The 20,940-nt window shown below is 42.7% G+C and overlaps 1 protein-coding gene across 1 annotated transcript in view; it reads left to right on the forward strand.

Moving 5' to 3' along the window:
* LOC142218232 (uncharacterized) overlaps positions 1-20,940 on the forward strand; it is a 72,439-nt gene that overhangs the window by 16,610 nt on the left and 34,889 nt on the right. Inside the window, exons 3-14 of the mRNA XM_075286830.1 lie at positions 2,953-3,030; positions 5,664-5,768; positions 6,182-6,611; positions 6,878-7,077; positions 7,212-7,594; positions 9,285-9,439; positions 12,654-12,862; positions 12,938-13,077; positions 14,264-14,371; positions 14,484-14,642; positions 16,152-16,275; positions 17,233-17,439. Of these exons, the coding sequence (XP_075142931.1) occupies positions 2,953-3,030; positions 5,664-5,768; positions 6,182-6,611; positions 6,878-7,077; positions 7,212-7,594; positions 9,285-9,439; positions 12,654-12,862; positions 12,938-13,077; positions 14,264-14,371; positions 14,484-14,642; positions 16,152-16,275; positions 17,233-17,439 (2,298 nt within the window). The remainder of the gene's footprint in view (positions 1-2,952; positions 3,031-5,663; positions 5,769-6,181; positions 6,612-6,877; positions 7,078-7,211; positions 7,595-9,284; positions 9,440-12,653; positions 12,863-12,937; positions 13,078-14,263; positions 14,372-14,483; positions 14,643-16,151; positions 16,276-17,232; positions 17,440-20,940) is intronic.

Genomic DNA, 20,940 nt, shown 5'->3' on the forward strand with positions numbered 1-20,940 from the left:
TCATAGCCAGGTGTATCCAATCATGAGAAAAGGTATTTAAGGTGGCCAATTGCAAGTTGTTCTACTATTTGAATCTCCTCTGAAGAGTGGCATCATGGGCTACTCAAAACATGGGCCATGCACTATACGGATAGTTACAGTAGATACTATGTGTGTAAGAGCATCACAAATGTTCTTCAGATGTTCTGTTTCACTCTTAGGCTAGATTCACATCTGTGTTAGAATTTCCATTGGTCGTGCATGCAGCACATTTTATTCTATTACAAAAGTAAATGAACATGATGGAAGCTAGCATTCGTTATGTTATTTACATTAGTGTCTATGGGAACAAACTCTAACTCAGTCTGTGTCCGTTCTTACAGTTATTGTCCGTTGCAGTCATCCTATGACAGAAGACAGCAGCGGACATTAACAAGGGTAGTGTGAACCCAGCCTTGCACTGCTGTGTATGATAGGATGTTACATATTTGTTCTTTTGCTGTGTCACAGATAAATTGTTATTTTATGCCTAGTATATTATTATGAATTATTAATATTATTATTATTATTATTATTATTTTACATTTAGTTGTTCTCCTTAGTTGACTATTAGCAGATGTTTCCCAGTTTTTGCTCCCAGGTATAAGTGTGCAGAGGACCTTGGCTGACGAAAAGAGATGGTTGTTTGCTCTTATGGTAAAGGTCTTTTTTAAGAGGAACAATTTTTTAATCCACAATAATGGTTTACAAAATACAAAAATGCTGCAAAGTAATAATGCTTTTAAAAAATAAAAGTGATAATAGTTTACTTTTGTCAATTAACAAAATTATGTGAATGAACAGAAGAGAAACCTAAATCACATCAATATTTGGTGTGACCACCCTTTGCTTTCCATCAGTACACGTGCAGACAATTTATGAAGGAATTCGGTGGGGAGGATGTTCCAAACATCTTGTAGAACTAAGCCCTGATCTTCTGTGAATGTAGACTTGCTCCAATCCTTCTGTCTCTTCAGGTAATCCCAGACTGGATGATGCTGAGATCAGGGCTCTGTGGGAGCCGTATCATCACTTCCAGAACTCTTCTTCCAAGTTTTATTGTGATGTAAATTTTTATTTTGTCCATTCAAATCATTTTGTTAATTGACAGAAACTATATACTACCTAATATTTTGCAACCACATCAAATAACAGTCCCCATGACTGGTTAAAAGGGATTTCCAAGATTAAGATGAGGATAGGTCATCAATATCGAATTGGTAGGAATCTGACATTCAACACCGCAACCATTACCTGATATAAGCAGCCACAGATGCCAGAAACTCATAGTGTACAGAGCCGGAAGGAGATAGCTCCATACATTGTGCAGTGACCATGCCTGGCAACTACAGCTCTGCTCCCTTTCATGAATATATTAGTCTGAATAAAAACCCTTTATACTAATTCTTAGGCTTGCCTGAACATATTGGCAGGAAGTGCAAATGTTCCCTATAGTAGATCAGTTCTGTAAGATGCAACATGTTTTTAATGTTGTTTTTAAAAGAATGTTGTTTTAAGCTAGCTGTGAGAATTGTTATAATGGAAATGTACTTCCATTGCCTGTCATATACAGTATTGTGCAAAAGTTTTAGGTGTGGGAAAATGATGCAGTGTAAAAATGCTTTACAAAACAAAAGTGATAATAGTTTATTATTTTGATGTAAGGCCTTGTTGACATCTACTTCTGTATTCTGTTCGGGGAGTCCGCACGGGGACCCTCCGAACAGAATACCAAACACATTGACAAGCGGTGAGCAGTGAAAGCACATGGACCCCATAGACTAAAATGGGATCTGTGTGTTTTCCGCACAGTGTCCACACAAGTCATGCGGAGAGGAAAGTAGTTCATGAAGTACTTTTGTCTCTGCATGACTCATGAGGACACCCCACAGAAAACACACAGACCCCATTATAGTCTATGGGGTCCGTGTGCTTTCACTGCTCACCGCTTGTCAATGCATTCGATATTCCGTTCGGGGGTCCCCATGCAGACTTCCCGAACGGAATATTGAACACAGATGTGAACCAGTGAAACAGTAAATACTTACATTGCCTTAAAGTAACAAAGATGGAGCATTTTGGTTGCGCCATTACTCCTCATGGAAATGGATGAATACAACAAATAACATTAGTATTTGCAGTACAGTGTGTCTGACATTGACAACAATGATTGGACAGTGTTAGTGTATACAGACATGCCCCATTAACAAGGCAAATTGTAATACCCAGTTATAAATGCATTTCCAGGAAGAATAATAGAGGAATGTCACAATACTGTTCGAGGAAAAGGTGCTTAAATGTGTGTATAGCTAAAGCAGACACGTCAAGAGAGCTGACATTTCACATTTCTATGTCTCTGAATAACTGTCCTAAGCCTTGTATTGATCATTGCTCGGATCATTGTTGCATAGAACAATGGAGACTTTTATTCATGATGAATTCGTTTTGGATCGAACCTCAGCTAGTAAACAATTTAAAAACGTCAGACCAAAGTTACGAGACCTCCTGAAGACTTGTTAAGAGATAAAAATGTTTATTATTGAATTACTGCAGTTGCTTAGCTCTTCATTGAGACACAGCCAAAACAAGGCGAAGAGTTATAGTCTATATAACCAGCCAGGAAAACAGGATGTTGCACAATTATTAAATGGAGTATAATAGGGCACAAGTGGCATATAAGAATAGCAAACATACCTGAGAAGTGACACCTAGGGCATGGTTGACAGCAAAGCAGGAATTTATTATTGTCCACTCTCATGAGACTCTAATATTTGCACTGGAATTATAAATATATTATTATTGCTAACAATATTTATCTGCATATATTGGAATATTTTCATACCATAATATTTATATCTTGTGTTTCTATGATGGCATATGGTAAGAAAGTCTTGATCTATGTATGTTATATATTTAATGATATCTTTGTGTTAGTTGGAAGATTGCCACTGGAATGTTCCTTATAAGAAGATAAGTGGAGAGACCAGCATACAGATCAAGACACATTTAAAGGTAATCAACCAGCGGTCAAGGTCTTATCTACCGTCTGGTGTGTTCAGGCCAGAATACATGTCAAAAGTCAGACAGACCAGTTGACTAATTGAAGGTATCAAGGGCCTCAAAGATAAAAAAAAAAAAAAAAAATTCTAATTCATGAAATATTGTAACTTGAATTTTCCAAAATATGATTGCCAAATCGTCTTCAGTTTTTAATTCACAACCACATTTTAACTTCAGCCTCAATAGGTCTTAAAATAGAAGTCTACTAAATATAGGATCAAGTCACAAGGCTCTTATGCTAGTATTAACAAATAGCGATATGATTTTGTGCCAAGTTTAGGAAATGCAGAATAGTCAGTCACTGGCTGAAGGGGGTGATGGCTGTCACTGCTGAATGACTGAGCAGTCATCTGATACGTAAATAGTAGAGATGAGCGAACAGTAAAATGTTCGAAGTTCAATATTCGTTTCCAGTAGCCCCTCAATATTCGACTACTCGAATCGAATATCGAACCCTATTATAGTCTATGGGGGGGAAATTCTCATTTCAGGGGTAGGCAACGTTCGATCAAATTATACTTACCGAGTCCACGAGTGAGGGTCGGGCTGGATCCTCCGAGAAGTCTTCTCCTTGCAGCGTCCCCGCGGCATCCTCCGGCTCTCATTCACTACAAGCGGACATGCGCAGTCGGCTCTGCCCAGGCCCGATGCCTGGCAGAGTGAATTCAGAGCTGGAAGACGCTGCAGGGAAGCTGCACGAAGAAGACTTCTAAAGGTAGGAGAAGAACCAGCGTTGATTGGCCGACTGTATAGCATTCGGCCAATCAATGCTGGTTCTGCATCGAACTTTTACATTTGAACAGCGAGTGGTACTTGATCGAGTACGAGTATTTCGAATACCGTAGTATTCGATCGAATACCTACTCGATCGAGTACTACTCGCTCATCTCTAGTAAAGAGGTACCAGGAGGTTAAAACTGGTGGGTGACGAACCGTAACCCCTAAAAAACCCAAAAAAACTGGTGAGTGACCTGAGTAGCAATGGAATAGGAATAATGGGAGAACAGTGCCTATTTATGGTTTTATTTTTGTTACCCATTCTGAACTTAAGGGTGAGTTCAGACGGGTTTTTTTGGACCAAAAAAAACGGTAGCTGCGACTGGATGCATCCAGTCGCGAACTCTGCTCTGGATTAGGCCCAAATGAATCGGCCTAGTCGTGAAGAGGGAGTGTCTTCAGGCAGACATCTGAGGCTGAACCGGCCATGGCATCTGCCTGAAGAATGAGCATGTCACTTCTTTTTTTCCAGGATCCGGAACAGACCGCTTGCAGAAAAAATACATGACATTGATTTCAATGGGAGCCATTTTTTTGGTCAGGATTTTGAGGCGGATTCCTTAGGGGAAAAAAAATGACCCACTGGACAATCCTTTTAAGAGTGGGATGGACATGATCAGTTCATAACAATATATGAATGACTCAAATAAAAAATACAGTGAAAAAAGAGGTAACATGGTGGCTCAGTGGTTAGCACTGCAGCCTTGCAGCGCTGGAGTCCTGGGTTTGTATCCCACCAGGAACAACATCTGCAAGGAGTTTGTATGTTCTCCCAGTGTTTGTGTCGATTTCCTCCCATTCTACAAAGTCATACTGATAGGAGGAAAAAAAATGTACATTGTGATCCCTATATGGGGCTCCCAATCTACATTAAAAAAAAAAAAAAAAGAAATGAAAATGCAGTTGTAAGCCGATGACCGGCAAAATAATGGAGAGGGTGTACATCTCACCCAGACTACTAAGGTGGGTGAGATGAGAAAACTCCAGAAAGAAGGTTTGTCAGCGGATAAATATTGTCTGCTGAGGGTTATTTCAAAGTTCTCGTTACTGGACTGGATTTTAAGGAATGGCAGGTAGGTTGGTAGTGGTACCTGTCATTCCACCCCCTTCCAGTCCACACTTTGGGGATATTCCGAGAGTGACTCAGCTGCAGAGAGTCTGCTCATCAAGGTAGGCTTAAGAAGTCAGCTCCAGCAGCAGACTTTGGGGCAGAGCTTGGCTGGAGAGCCAACAAAGAGGTCATAGTTTTGGAGCTGTGTCCTGAATGATTCTACTGGCTTTTGATTTCTGTTATTCTAGGTGAGGTAACCTATTCTATGTTTAGTTAGAGCCTAGCTGGGCAGGTATTTATTTTTGTATTGTTTCCTTTTGTTGCTGCACTATATTTTCGAGTGAAAATAAACTCTACCTTTGTTTTGGACTAAAGAAACTGGACTTGTGTGCCTATGCCACCCCACCGAGCCACCCCAGACCCTGACACAGTGAAAAAGTAACTAAAGCTGAATTGCTAGGTTAAAAAAAAGTTTAGTCTACCAAGCTTTTTTCCGTAAAAGACGTTATGTTGTCTTTGATACAAACTGGCGTTTTTAATTGAAAAATATTTTCCTGAAACAATACAATAAAAATTACTTAATGTGTATCTTTAGTTTTAAGAAAAGGTCTGACATTTCCAGAGATCTCAAAGTTAAAACCACAAAGTGGTTCAGAAGCGTATACATTTCTGGCAGGTCTCCATGACACGTTTATACTTGGCTGAACATTTCTAGTTACCAACAGCTTTTTCTGATGGAATTGCTCTCTTGTTCTAGAATAACCTTTATCACCGGCGAGTTAAAAGGGTCAGTAGTAATGAGAATGGCCTAGGAGAGGAGAATCAGTACATTCTGGAGAGCACAGAGTCCTTTGTCTTGAAGGTAATGTCATGTTTTCCTTAAATTGCTGCTATAAAGGAGTACCAGTATATGATGGGGTAGATGTTACTGCTTGCAGTGATAGAAAGCTAGTTCTTGTTTTCTTGCATCCAGAAATTGTTGTCTAAGGCCGGCCATACACTATACAATCATTGATAAGACTAGAGAAGGTGCTACAAGTATGTTTACATGTGGCTGAAATAATGGAAACCAATGGTCATTGGTACACAAATATCAAATATTAATTTATCATTACTAGCATTGGCCGATAATAGTGTTAATGAATTCATAGTATTTCGGACCTGTAAATTAATTCTAGTATTTATCTTATTTTTATGAGTTATTATGAGTAAAATTAAAAAATGGATGATACATTTTTAATGCATTGATACATATTTTGCTTATTTCATGTGCAGTCTCAGCAGAAAACAGCTGGGGAAGGCGACCAAGCTTCTAAACAAACAGCTCCATCTCCTTTACTGGTTGAAGACCAGGAACGTACCAGAAAAACTCAGACTGAAGGATGGACGTTATCAACATATGACACTACGCAAGTGGAAAATACAAGCTCTCAGGATTTACAGGAAGGAGGACAACTGAATGGAAATTCTCCCAGTACTGGTACAGAGCATTTCTTCAATGCAAACGGTAATGGCATATGGAATGGGTTTGGTGTACTAGAAAAGTCATCTAGAGGTTGCCAAAATACATATGGCGATACCACAGAAGATGAGGAGTTTGAGAATTTCTCGGAAGCTGAGTGCAAGATAATTCGAGGACACGTAAATACACAATATACGGCAAAGAAGAAGGTTTTCATGGTGTATATCTGTGGCGGATACCAAGGTAACAACCATAGCTTTGAATTGAAAAAATAAAGATGAGTTTAGAGAGAATTTACCTAATTTCAAGAAGTTGTTAAAAATTCTCTAATCTTAATTAACGCAACTCCATTGGGGTAGATGTTTCACTTTCCAAAAAAGCAAGTCTACCTTATTTTGTATTTTTGTATGTAGACTCAAGGGATACATCAAAACTAGACAATGTTGCTACATGATAGGATGGAAGGCCTAGGTAATATATATAATCTATTATTTATTTTCTTACATTAGATTCCTACCCAGAAAGAAATGCATTGTTTGTCAAGTGTTATCCAGAACTCTATGTCTACTTCAGGGAAAGAGGCATTGAATTCCGCATGTTTGATCTAAGATGGGGCTTAAAGGATGGAGTCAGCAATGACCATGTAATGCCATCTCTACATCTTAAGACACTTCAGGAATGCCAGGATTCAGGTCAAACAGCTTTCTTTGTAAGTATAAGCTCAGATGGGGTACAGGAACCTTGAGTAAGTGGACAAACCCCTTCTGCCATCATCTCCTAAAATACTTCATTTCTTGGCAGTCTGGGTTTAACGGCCCTCTAACTTTCGTTGTTCACATTTAGTGCTTTGTAGGAGAAAAATGTGATCAGATGACTATCCCAGCTATTTTAGCCAAAGAAACATTCGAAGGAATCACATCCTTGCTGGAAACTATAAAGGCAACAGCAAAACAGAAGGTTCTTGATGGGATAGGAACAGATGACTCCTCTGTGAAAGATGGGAGAACCAATGAATCAGACCAACAGAAGGATGCAGCAGATCAAAAATCAGAACATGAAGCTTCAGATGCAGAAGATGCACTTGACGATCCTGATGGCAAGGAGATGTTTGAGACAACTCACAAAAAACGGTCACTGAAATATGAGAAAGATCTTGCACTTCTGGCAGAATGGTTTAAGCTGGATGAGAACTGTGAGCCAAGTGTGTACAGGCTCCAGAGTATTAGGTAAATGTGTACGACATCCCTCAATGTAATGTAATGGTAATGATACGCTGGGAGGCAAGAAGGCAATAGCGGGCCATACATGCTCACCAAATAGTACTCTCTCCTGCACCCAACTATGCAGATCATTGACACTATTGTCATTCTTCCTTTTTTAATGACGGAAGTATAAAATGACACAATAACAAGATTTTTGAACTTTTGGCCATGGCATAGCACTTCTGATTTTTAGAAATGCTTGGTATCTGACCATACATGTGAATCCTAAATATTATTTAGAAATGTCACTAAGTTTAAAGGTGAACAAATTTGGGATTCTGTCATTGGATTCACACTAGCATTGGAGTTTCTATAGGAGACTCCGCCGCTGAATCTGCCGAAAATTGGCAGAGAGAAGTGTCCAGCATGGAGGACTTTTCTCTCCGCCAGTTTCAGTATAAAATTGTCAGAAGCCCAGTGGACCCCATGTTTGTTTATGGAGTCTGTGGGTAACTGCTTTTTAAGCGGGCAGGATTTCCGTCTTTTGGGTCTCCATGAGGACCTGAAGAATATAAACCCGAACGCTAGTGTGAACCTAAAGGGTATGTATTATTCAAAATCCACACCAAATATTCCACTGTACACTTCCTGGGTTGTTATATGCCTGTCTAACTGAGCCTGTAAATCTTACATAGAATTAATAATTTTCTCATTGGTGAGTATTTTTTACTCACTAACAAAGGTATCAAAAAATGTGTTAATTCCAATTTATTAATCATTTCCATTAATAAATAATGCTAAATATAGTCACTAGTGGCCAGTTCAGGACCACAGAGATAGCTAAAGTAAATAACCTACAACCACAGTCAGTTTGGGTGAAACTATCTGACCATCTCATATGTATGGAAGTGTCACAGCTGCCTTCACAGATGGGGGTTATGGATGTGGGGGAAACAAAGACTGACTTGAATTTCAACAAACCCGATCCATTGTTCTCACTGGAGATAAGTGGTTTCTGGCAGCTCTTTATTACCCTTGCCTCCAATTACAAATACATACATGCTCACCTGAGTCATATGTGCATGCATATGGGGTTGCCTCTGAATGTAAACATTGAAAGTTACCATTCACTGCAAAATATCTTGGAAGCAGGGAAAAAACTGAAATGTAAAGTAGAAAGTTGCATTATATTTTTTATTATTGTAACATACAACCGGATTTTATATATGTTCTGACAACAGAAATCAGGACTTGGTCTTGTCCACTTATATCAGGAGGGACTCTGAGCACCTCCACCAAATAGCTGTTTGAAGGGCCCATGTAAAAGCTATGGCCTCTAAATTGTTTATATCAGTTGACTACTTATATATTAAGTATTGCAACGTTGTCCCATGCAAATAAACAATGAAGAGGCCGCACTGCTCGCACTATCACCACATCCACATGGAGGGGTAACTGAGAGTTGGACCACCAGAAACCTTAAATCATAGGGATAGGCCATTACATTTTAGACCATGTATTGTAATAATGGCAGGGACAAGGCCGTGCAACTCTATTAGTTAGAAGAATATCTCATATTCATCAAATAATATGCAACTTACACGTGTCACATGTCTTTTCTTTGTAGAACTTATAACAGTGAACTGAGTGCCTGATGTTTTCACTAAATTCAACTTTATAAATATGGTAACCATTGGTCTGCTTTCTGTTGTAGCACGTATTATGGAGATATATTTAGCAAGGACCCTATACGCCGGCAGCAAGCCAAAAGCAAATGGATAGGTACAATGCAAAGACTGTATGATATTCTTCAGGAATACAGTCCGCAGGTGCTAGGTAAAGACACTGCAGGGAAGCTCCTAAAATCAGGTAAATGGTAATGGCAAGAGGTCACTCTAATTTCATTTACTTATATGAATTCCAGTGTATATCCCTATTCAGACACAATAGTTTAATATATGTATATAGCGTAATACATGATGAAAAGGCAGATAATATAGGGTCTTCTTCAGTATTTGGAGGATATACTGTAACAAAAGAAGCTATCCTTGCCTGCAGTTGTTTCTCTCTGCAGCCATGACACTGGCACTATAGATCCCAGTCCATTAGTACATAACCTCACCTCACCTTATTGTGCAAAAGATACTGGCACTGAGGTTGGATCAATTGGCCACAGCAGCCATTTATTAATAATAAAATAACCAATAACAGTGCTCATAGAAACCCATAAATATATACACACTAGCTATAACCCGCGACTTCGTCGGCGGCCCCCTGATGCCTGCGCAAACCACCTGCAGCGCGGGCCGTGGGCACCAACGCCCCTCTACTTGTGGCCAGAGCGGGCCTGCCCCCAGTATCTTGTCCCCCCCATCTCTGCCCCCAGTATCTTGCCCCCCCATCTCTGCCCCCAGTATGTTGTCCCCCCATCTCTGCCCCCAGTATCTTGTCCCCCCCATCTCTGCCCCCAGTATCTTGTCCCCCCCATCTCTGCCCCCAGTATCTTGTCCCCCCCATCTCTGCCCCAGTATCTTGTCCCCCCCATCTCTGCCCCCAGGATCTTGCTCCCCCATCTCTGCCCCCAGTATCTTGTCCCCCACATCTCTGCCCCCAGTATCTTGTCCCCCCCATCTCTGCCCCCAGTATCTTGTCCCCCACATCTCTGCCCCCAGTATCTTGTCCCCCCATCTCTGCTCCCAGTTTCTTCACCTCCATCTCTGCCCCCAGCTTCATGTCCCCCCTTCTCTGCCCCCAGTTCACTTCATGTGCCCCCAGTGTCTTGCCCCCCTATCTCTGCCCCCCGTCTCATGTTCCCCCATCCCTGCCCCCACCCCCTACATCGTCCCCCGTGTAGTAGCTCTCACCTTTGTCTCTCTCCTCTGCTCCCTCTGCTGGCTGTCTGCACACACTTCTAGTGCTGCTCCCTGTGGCGTTTATGTAGCAGAGCAGGCCCGGCGTCATAGCAACCTGACGCCGGAGCTCGCTGTGCTTCATATAGGACACAGGCGGCAGCACGAGAAGTGTGTGGAGCGGAGGGGAGAGCCAAAGGTGAGAGCTACTACACGGGGGCCGATGTAGGGGGGGAACTGAAACTGAGGACCTTCGGACACCCCCCCGGGACCCCCCCCCCGATGCACTGACCTGTATGTGTAGTGTGGGGTGCAGCAGCCTCCTCCGCGATGTGTGTAGGCAGCATGGTATAGCTGCGGCTCCGGCACCCTGTGGGCGGCTGCCATCTTCTTCTCTGTGTCCCTGGTGAATCAGCACACCCACATTGAGCCCCCAACCTATGGTGCCGCAGTCCTGGCTCTATAGCTTGCCCACAGCCTGCCATGCACCAACAAACATCCAAACACACAAACCCACAAACATTTACCTTTATAATATTAATAGGATTGTTTATAACAACCAAAATTATACCTGAGAAATTTATGGGGAGGAGGTCCTGGGAGTTACATAACTCTGGCCGCCAATCTACCCACCACACCGTTACCCCCAAACCACAGGGGCACCATTTCAATATGGATGACCAATCACCAAACCACTCCCTGGGACACCACCCAGAAGGAGTCCAAACAAGCCAGACCAAATAAACTAAGTACCATTCATTTGGGGAAACTAACCACAATGTCCCCCTCCCCCCCATCCCCCAGAATTTTCACCAACTCCAAGGACAACCAGCCTGATCAGCCGCCATGATGAACAGTAGACATCATGGCAGCATATCAATAGATATGCTCCAAAGAAAACAATAAGGATGGATGGGACTCTTGTCCCCCTTTTTCAGCCGAATGTCCCGAGACGTTATGTGGCTCTCCTTATAACTTTACCCAAGAATTCCTGACACACTTCCCCCTCCCCTAAACACTTCTCCCTCCCCTTCAGGCCGTGTCATGTTGGCCTACCCTGTGGCTATGCCCTGGTTCAGCCTTAAAGCACTTATAGTTACATAGTTACATAGAAGATGAGGTTGGGTGAAGACATCAGTCCATCAAGTCCAACCTATAAGCCTACAATCCCTACAGTGTTAATCCAGGGGAAGGCAAAAAACCCCAAGAGGCTCATGCCAATTTCCCCATTCCAGTGGAAAAAATTCCTTCCCGACTCCAATCTGGCAGTCAGTATAAAAACCCTGGATCAACGTGTCCTTAAAATCTAGAGTCCATAATCTGTTATATTTTTCTCTTCAAGAAAGGCATCCAGGCCCTCTTTGAACTTGTTTAATGAATCCACCATCACCACTTCCTGGGGCAGAGAGTTCCAGAGCCTCGTTGTTCTTACTGTGAAGAATCCCCTTCTATGTTTCTGGTGACACTTTCTTTCCTCCAGACGTAGTGGATGTCCTCTTGTCACTGTCACTGGCCTAGAAGTAAAAAGATCCTCAGAAAGTTCTTTGTATTGTCCCTTCACATATTTGTATATTGTTATTAGATCTCCCCGTAGACGTCTTTTCTCTAAACTGAGTCTGTAATATGAATCAGTAGGGATCCGATGTGCAGCAATAACAGCCTACAATCTCTACATGTTTATTAATTTGAAGAACCTGTCAAGTGGCTTTTCCACCATAAACGGACCCCATCATGTGTCGCCTCATGAAATGACCTTTCCTAGGGTGCCCCTCACTAAGAGTTCTATTGCTGAAAAGTCAAGTTATAAGGTTTCAAACCTTAAATCGGCCTAAGCACATATTTCTTAACTAGTCATGGGGGTGGAGAGCAGCTTCATCTAGTCAGGTAGTCACTGTATTCAATTATGTCATGAGGTGTGACGGACATGTCAGACTTTGGCCTGATACCCTACTTAACTGCCGGCCTCAAAGAGTATGATTCTGCCCCATGACTACGTGACTAAATGAAGCTTCTCCCTGTCCCCTGTGTTACATAAGGTAAATTTTCATAAAGTTTTAACTACTTATAACTTGACATTTCTGCAACTAAAATCTTTGCTAGGGACATCAGAGGGTCATTACTTGATGCTTCACACTCAAGGCCTGTTTAAGGTGAAAAAATAACTGACAGGTATTAGGAGAGTTGGAAATGTTGGAACAAAAATAACCTTCATGTACATGTATCTCTACTTAAAGTGGTCCAGCAAGAAATAGACCAGGCTTTTAAAGTAAGAGGAAGCCCAGAAGATCACTTTCATTGCTTTAAGCGAATCATCAGCGACATGAAATATAACCTGTCCAGCAGTCGAGCTTCTGACTACATCGATGTCCTCCCTCTCAAGCCTGAGATCAACAAGGCCCTGCATGATGTACAACAGGCACTTATCAAGGGAATCCATCAGAGGGTAGGTATCATAGAGGGGTTAATAGTCATATGTGATTGTAGTCAGGATGTTACACATGTGATTCTTGTCTTTCAGTTGCGTCACACAAATATCTACGAGTACAGTGTCAGCTGGGGATGGGAAGGAATAAATCCTGTTAGTAACAGATCCCATGCATATTATCTGGAACGCCTGTGTACTGATTTCCAGAGGAAAGTTATTGGGCACTTCAACGGGTTGGTATAAATAATACACCCTTTACTTATTATTTAGAACCAGTCCAACCACCAGTTTTGCAGAATTGGATCAAGTCCACTTTAACCACATGGTGAACTATTCTGTTATTGCACATACAGAACATGTAAATATAATTTGTAGTAGCTAAAATACACTGTCTACCAATAAGTAATTGGAGTAATTGAAGATATCTGCGGCCATGATGTACTTCGCGCCTTCTACTGTTAAATAGGAAAAAACATTGGCATTAGTGCATTGGCATTAGTGCATTGGAATTAGTTGCATGGAAGACGCCATGAAGCACAGAATTGTCCGATCTTGAGAATGGGGTAATTGTGGGGTAATACAGAAATGTTCGCTCCTTAAGGGACATAGCAAGCGAACTGAATTACCCAAAATCAACAGTGGCCTATGTGATTACAAAGTGGAAGGTGAACGGTGATTGGCGAAATGTGCCCCGAGTCGTCAGATCCCCAAAACTGGCAGATAGAGACCAATGAGTGCTGGCCAGAGAAACCACACCCAACTGATGGCTCACATACACCAGGAGTTTCACCAGGCATCCGGTAGTATTGTGTCACTCAATACCATCTGTAAGGCAGCACATTTGTTGAATATGAATAAAGGTTCTTTTTCTATTCTACTACAGGTGTCCAAATACTTATTGGTAGACAGTGTACATTAAATCCCTGCAAGTTATTTTAATGTTTCTTTTAGCTTGGATGTATTCTTGTTGTTGGTCTTATTGGTCTCTATTGTAGCCAGGTCCAGATGTAGTGTCAGAGTGGAGCCAGTGTCTACTACGCATGCGCCCGATCTGTGCTCTCCTTATACCAGAAGGGTAGAGATCAAGCGCATGCATGGTATAATGTAGAGCTTAGCTCACCCACACAAGGTCACATTGAAGCCACGTCAGGACAGTAAAGCACCAGATGTCGTAAGGTATACGTGATGTCACAGAACCACTGTTGGTGATCAAGTCATCACATCAGGAATGGGAGAAAGGTGACCATTGCTTCAGAAGGCATTACATTTTTATGAATTCTGTAAATAGAAAACTTCTGTGTCCCGGACAACCCCTTTAAGGATCATTTACTTCTGTGCATTTATGAGATGACATACATTTGTGTATCAATAGTTTCAAGTATTACAAAGTAAGTCATGTATGTAATAATCTCATTGCAGAACATGCCATATTTCCTGTGAACCAGAAAAAACTTGGAAGAGAAAGGAATTCTTTAGGAATCAGAGAAATAAAGAGATTTTAGAGCATGCCATGCACTGCCATACATTGTGAGTTGTTCCTTCTGGTAAAAAAAACCTGAGATATTGAACAGAGAACTTGTAAATTACATATAGTTGCTTAGGATGATCTTCTGAAGATGTATTGTATTTCCATTTGCAGACTAAAGAACTTTATTGGTCGAGAGTCCTTTTTGAGACAGCTCCGAGACTGTGTGAAATCTTCTAATAGACATATTGTTGTATTACATGGACAGCCTGGTAGTGGGAAAAGTGCTCTGATAGCCAAAGTGTCTGCTGCAGCATCACACTGGGTTACCAGGTAAGTTATGGTCATACAACAATGTATACTCAGAACTGCCCACTGTGTGTCGTACAGTCACTGCTTTCCATCATATTGGGTTACAATTAGTATTATAAATGGTATAAATGAAAAAACAATAGTTGAATCTCCAGTCTTCAGTTCTGCAGACAGGTGCCATATATATATAACCAGCCACGTCTTCTCCTAAGATTTATTTTACTGCGAGTTCTAAGGATGGTGAGAACAAGAATGCCAACACATTGGATTTAAGGGATTTTAATAAAAGATAGGCAATTAAGCAAGTCATAGAATCATTAACCCTGACACCTGAAGATGTAAACTCAATTTGAAGATGATAAATTGAAGTGGATGTCTAAAATCGAATGAGTTGACTATGGTGATGTGCACTAAACCTTTATACACTTGTAGCACCTTCATTTTAAAATATAGAAATTTCTAGAATTTGAGATCCGTGTCTGGGTTGCGTGCATGTCTTATAATCACTGGATTGGGAATATGAACGTCTCTGTACCACAAGGCACAATGCTAAAACAAAGCATAAATAAAGTGGAAGAAGCGTCAAGAAGCAAAATTAACCATTTCCAATACATTATTTATTCTGAAATCTCTTCTGAATCCATCTCGTTCTCCCAAGATGAACTACGGCTCGCAGAGATTTCAGATTACATGTGCCCAAGGAAGTCTATGGAGAGGGAAGGGCGAAGAGGAGCCAAGTGAAAGAGAAGCAGAGGCGCAAACAAAGGCTCCTACTTTTATATCCTCTTGGATAAAATTAAACACAAAGCCTCAAGAGAGAAAAATTGCTAAAAATACAGAAGACGTATAATGGTCATACATCGGGTTTCTCATTTGTAAGTTTAGGGGTTGTCTTAGGGTCCACTAGCAGAAAAAGGAAGCCATTAAAGGCTTTTTTCCACGTGGATTCTGACACGGATTCAGCATCAAAATCAGCGCTAAAAAACTGTGTGAATGGACCCTAAGATATAGAATATTTAAAGGAGTCTTGGAAGACTGACACTTAATGGTCTGTCCTTAGCACATTAGGGTGGAGATCGGTAGTGGTCGTGGCCCCTCACCAATTAGCTGATTATATAAGCAGATGGCTCCATATACTATGTAGTGGCTCATCTATGTTATTGCAGCTTAGCTCTCATACTGACCATAGCAGAGTGTGCAGAGTCATCTGCTTCTGGCAATGTACACTCTGCTAATATCAGCTGATCAGTATGGAGCCAGGGTGTTAGAACCAGTCTCCAATTAATGACCTAGGAGAAGTCCTTTAATTTAGTAATAATAAAAACTGTAATTGTTATGAAACATATTAAATATATGCTATCGCTTTTCCTCTCTTTCTATCCTATTAACTTTCCATATGCTAGTGTAAAAAATAAATATCCTGTAATAAAATGTTATGTCTATTGTCCGGCATAGATTCATTGTTGTGTAAAGAGTGAAGTGTCTGTAATAATTCCTGATCTTCATTTTCAATCTCCTTCAAATAAACAGGGACCTGAGAGTTGTAAATCGATTTATTGGTGCTACTGGGGACAGCCGAAATACCCGCCTTTTGCTACAAAGCCTGTGCTATCAGATAGCTGGCATATTTAACCTGAAAACTCAATTCTCTGAGGTAACTGCCGTATAATTATATTATCACCATTTAAGATATAAGGCCCAGTTCACATCTGCGTTTGGCAAATCTGTTTGAAATCAGTATTTGAAATCCTCAAAAACTGTCCCATTGATTTCAATAGGTTTTAAAAGTAATCCGCAGGTATGAGGCTCGGTTCGGTATTCCGTTCAGGGAGACTGCTTGGGGCCCAACCACCCTGAATGGAAGCCTATATGCATTAAAAAGCGATTACCTAAGGAAACCCACAGACCCCATAGACTATAATAGGGTCTGTGTGGTTTCCGCTCGGTTTTCGCACAAAATATGAAGAGAGAAAAGTACTGCTTGCAAGGCTCTTCTCTCCGCATGCTTGTGCGGAAACCAAGCAGAAACCACATGGACCCCATTGTAGTCTATGGGGTCTGTGGGTTTCCTCCAATTACACCTCATTTTTTCCAGCGTCCCATTACATTTTACAGAATAATAAATGGTACCATTATGTAGAACAATTTATCCCACAAATATTCAGCCCCCATATGGCTCTGTGAATGGAAAAATACAAACGTTATGGGGTTTGGAAGGCGAGGAATCAAAAATAAAAATCAAAAATGCCTCCAATGGGAAGGGGTTAAAGTCAACCCAACAGATGCTTAAAAAAGACTGCCCTTTTAGCGACTTTTGTACAATGCTATACCTTTCTTGTACTGTATTGAAAATTGTATTGTAGTAATATTTAAACACATAGTCAACCACGTGTTTCAATATATTCTGCAAAATAAGCCAATAGGTGACACAAGCAACTTCATATCGTACGTTTGCATACGGTTGGGCTACACTTTCACAGAAAAATAAAACCTGATTTAAAAACCCGAAACAATAGGGAACATACAGATATCTCAGTCTGTACTCACTAAAGATAGCGGTGCTGTTAATAAAAAGTTCATAGGTTTACATTGTTATTTTTTATATTCTAAGAATCTTAGAGGTTTGATAAATGAGTTCTCAACGGTTCTGGAACTGGCTACTGAAAGTAGGCCGCTGATGGTGATCTTGGATGGTATAGATGAGTTATCAGAAAGTGAAGCACGTCTGTCCTGGATACCCACAGAACTGCCCCCACATGTATATTTCATTGTGTCTGTATCCTCTGTGTCAGACTTCTCCTCCTTCAGGCATTTACAGGTAATTACATGTATTGTTTCAGCATTTTTTTTATTGTATGATTAAATATTGTAATTCTTATGTAGATTTTTTATGTACTAAAGACAGATTAAGGCCGGGTTCACACGGAGTTACGTGCCGCGAGATTTGGCACGTAGACGCCGCGTGACCCTTTGCGTGCCGTACACGCTCCCATTCATTTCAATGGGAGCGGGGAGCGTATGCGCCACGCTAGTTTGCGGCCGTGCATTTATTCACGGCCGCAAACTAGCGCGGCGCATACGCTCCCCGCTCCCATTGAAATGAATGGGAGCGTGTACGGCACGCAAAGGGTCACGCGGCGTCTACGTGCCAAATCTCGCGGCACGTAACTCCGTGTGAACCCGGCCTTAGATTTTTTTATCTGGTAGTAATACTTACTAGGAGTCATAATCTTATTATTCCATGGCATTTCCTGTGCTATAAAATCCAAGTATAGTCGGTTAATTATTAGAGATGAGCGAACACTAAAATGTTCGAGGTTCGAAATTCGATTCGAACAGCCGCTCACTGTTCGTGTGTTCGAACGGGTTTCGAACCCCATTATAGTCTATGGGGAACAGATACTCGTTAAAGGGATTCTACCACTAAAACACTTTTTTTTCTAGTTACCACGTCGGAATAGCCTTTAAAAAGGCTATTCGTCTCTTACCTGTGGAAGTGCTCTCCGCCGCGCAGTTCGTTCAAAATACCGGTTTGTACCGGTATGCTAATGAGTTCTCTCACAGCGATGGGGGCGTCCCCATCGCAGGAGCAGCGATGGGGGCGTCCCCATTGCAGCTCGAAAACTGACCGCAGCGCCGCCTCTCTGGTCTTCGGTGTCCTCCCTTTGCTTCTTCAGCGTACTGTCAGATGCCTGCGCAGTACGCTCTGTTCGACGAAGATTGCCGAACGTACTGCGCATGCGCGAAATTGCGATCCCAGCCATAGTGCGGGCACCGAACTTTCGCGCATGCGCAGTACGTTCGGCAATCTACGCTGAACAGAGAGCATACTGCGCAGGCGTCCGACAGACGCTGAAGACGAAAGGGGAGGACACCGAAGACCGGATAGGCGGCGCTGCGGTGAGTTTTCGAGCTGCAATGGGGACGCCCCCATCGCTGCTCCTGCGATGGGGACGCCCCCATCGCTGCGAGAGAACTCATTAGCATACCGGTACAAACCGGTATTTTGAACGAACGGCGCGGCGGAGAGCACTTCTACAGGTAAGAGACGAATAGTCTTTTTAAAGGCTATTCCGACGTGATAACTAGAAAAAAAAGTGTTTTAGTGGTAGAATCCCTTTAAGGGGGAAACCCAAATCCGTGTCTGGAGGGTCACCAAGTCCACTATGACACCCCAGGAAATGATACCAACACCCTGGAATGACACTGGGACAGCAGGGGAAGCATGTCTGGGGGCATAAAAGTCACTTTATTTCATGGAAATCCCTGTCAGCTTGCGATTTTCGCAAGCTAACCTTACCCCATAGAAATGCATTGGCCAGCGCTGATTGGCCAGAGTACGGAATTCGACCAATCAGCGCTGGCTCTGCTGGAGGAGGCGGAGTCTAAGATCGCTCCACACCAGTCTCCATTCAGGTCCGACCTTAGACTCCGCCTCCTCCGGCAGAGCCAGCGCTGATTGGCCGAAGGCTGGCCAATGCATTCCTATGCGAATGCAGAGACTTAGCAGTGCTGAGCCAGTTCTGCTCAACTACACATCTGATGCAAACTCGACTCTGCTACATCTGATGCACACTCGGCTCTGCTGTTGCATCAGATGTAGCAGAGCCGAGTGTGCATCAGATGTAGCAGAGCCGAGTGTGCACACTCGGCTCTGCTACATCAGATGTAGCAATCTGATGTAGCAGAGCCGAGGGTGCACTAGAACCCCTGTGCAAACTCAGCTCACGCTAATAGAATGCATTGGCCAGCGCTGATTGGCCAATGCATTCTATTAGCCCGATGAAGTAGAGCTGAATGTGTGTGCTAAGCACACACATTCAGCTCTACTTCATCAGGCTAATAGAATGCATTGGCCAGCGCTGATTGGCCAATGCATTCTATTAGCCCGATGAAGTAGAGCTGAATGTGTGTGCTAAGATTGGCCAGAGTACGGAATTCGACCAATCAGCACTGGCTCTGCTGGAGGAGGCGGAGTCTAAGATCGCTCCACACCAGTCTCCATTCAGGTCCGACCTTAGACTCCGCCTCATCCGGCAGAGCCAGCGCTGATTGGCCGAAGGCTGGCCAATGCATTCCTATGCAAATGCTGAAACTTAGCAGTGCTGAGCCAGTTCTGCTCAACTACACATCTGATGCACACTCGGCTCTGCTACATCAGATGTGTAGTTGAGCAGAACTGGCTCAGCACTGCTAAGTCTCTGCATTCGAATAGGAATGCGTTGGCCAGCCTTCGGCCAATCAGTGCTGGCTCTGCCGGATGAGGCGGAGTCTAAGGTCGGACCTGAATGGAGACTGGTGTGGAGCGATCTTAGACTCCGCCTCCTCCAGCAGAGCCAGTGCTGATTGGTCGAATTCCGTACTCTGGCCAATCAGCGCTGGCCAATGCATTCTATTAGCCCGATGAAGTAGAGCTGAATGTGTGTGCTTAGCACACACATTCAGCTCTACTTCATCGGGCTAATAGAATGCATTGGCCAATCAGCGCTGGCCAATGCATTCTATTAGCGTGAGCTGAGTTTGCACAGGGGTTCTAGTGCACCCTCGGCTCTGCTACATCAGATTGCTACATCTGGCCAATCAGCGCTGGCCAATGCATTCTATTAGCCCGATGAAGTAGAGCTGAATGTGTGTGCTTAGCACACACATTCAGCTCTACTTCATCGGGCTAATAGAATGCATTGGCCAATCAGCGCTGGCCAATGCATTCTATTAGCGTGAGCTGAGTTTGCACAGGGGTTCTAGTGCACCCTCGGCTCTGCTACATCAGATTGCTACATCTGATGTAGCAGAGCCGAGTGTGCACACTCGGCTCTGCTACATCTGATGCACACTCAGCTCTGCTACATCTGATGCACACTCGGCTCTGCTACATCTGATGCAGCAGCAGAGCCGAGTGTGCATCAGATGTAGCAGAGCCGAGTTTGCATCAGATGTGTAGTTGAGCAGAACTGGCTCAGCACTGCTAAGTCTCTGCATTCGCATAGGAATGCATTGGCCAGCCTTCGGCCAATCAGCTCTGGCTCTGCCGGAGGAGGCGGAGTCTAAGGTCGGACCTGAATGGAGACTGGTGTGGAGCGATATTAGACTCCGCCTCCTCCAGCAGAGCCAGCGCTGATTGGTCAAGTTCCATACTCTGGCCAATCAGCGCTGTCCAATGCATTCCTATTGGAAAAAGTTTATGTCACAAAAATCACAATTACACACCCGATAGAGCCCCAAAAAGTTATTTTTAATAACATTCCCCCCTAAATAAAGGTTATCCCTAGCTATCCCTGCCTGTACAGCTATCCCTGTCTCATAGTCACAAAGTTCACAT

This window comes from Leptodactylus fuscus, chromosome 1, assembly GCF_031893055.1.
Source record: "Leptodactylus fuscus isolate aLepFus1 chromosome 1, aLepFus1.hap2, whole genome shotgun sequence".
NCBI lineage: Eukaryota > Metazoa > Chordata > Amphibia > Anura > Leptodactylidae > Leptodactylus > Leptodactylus fuscus.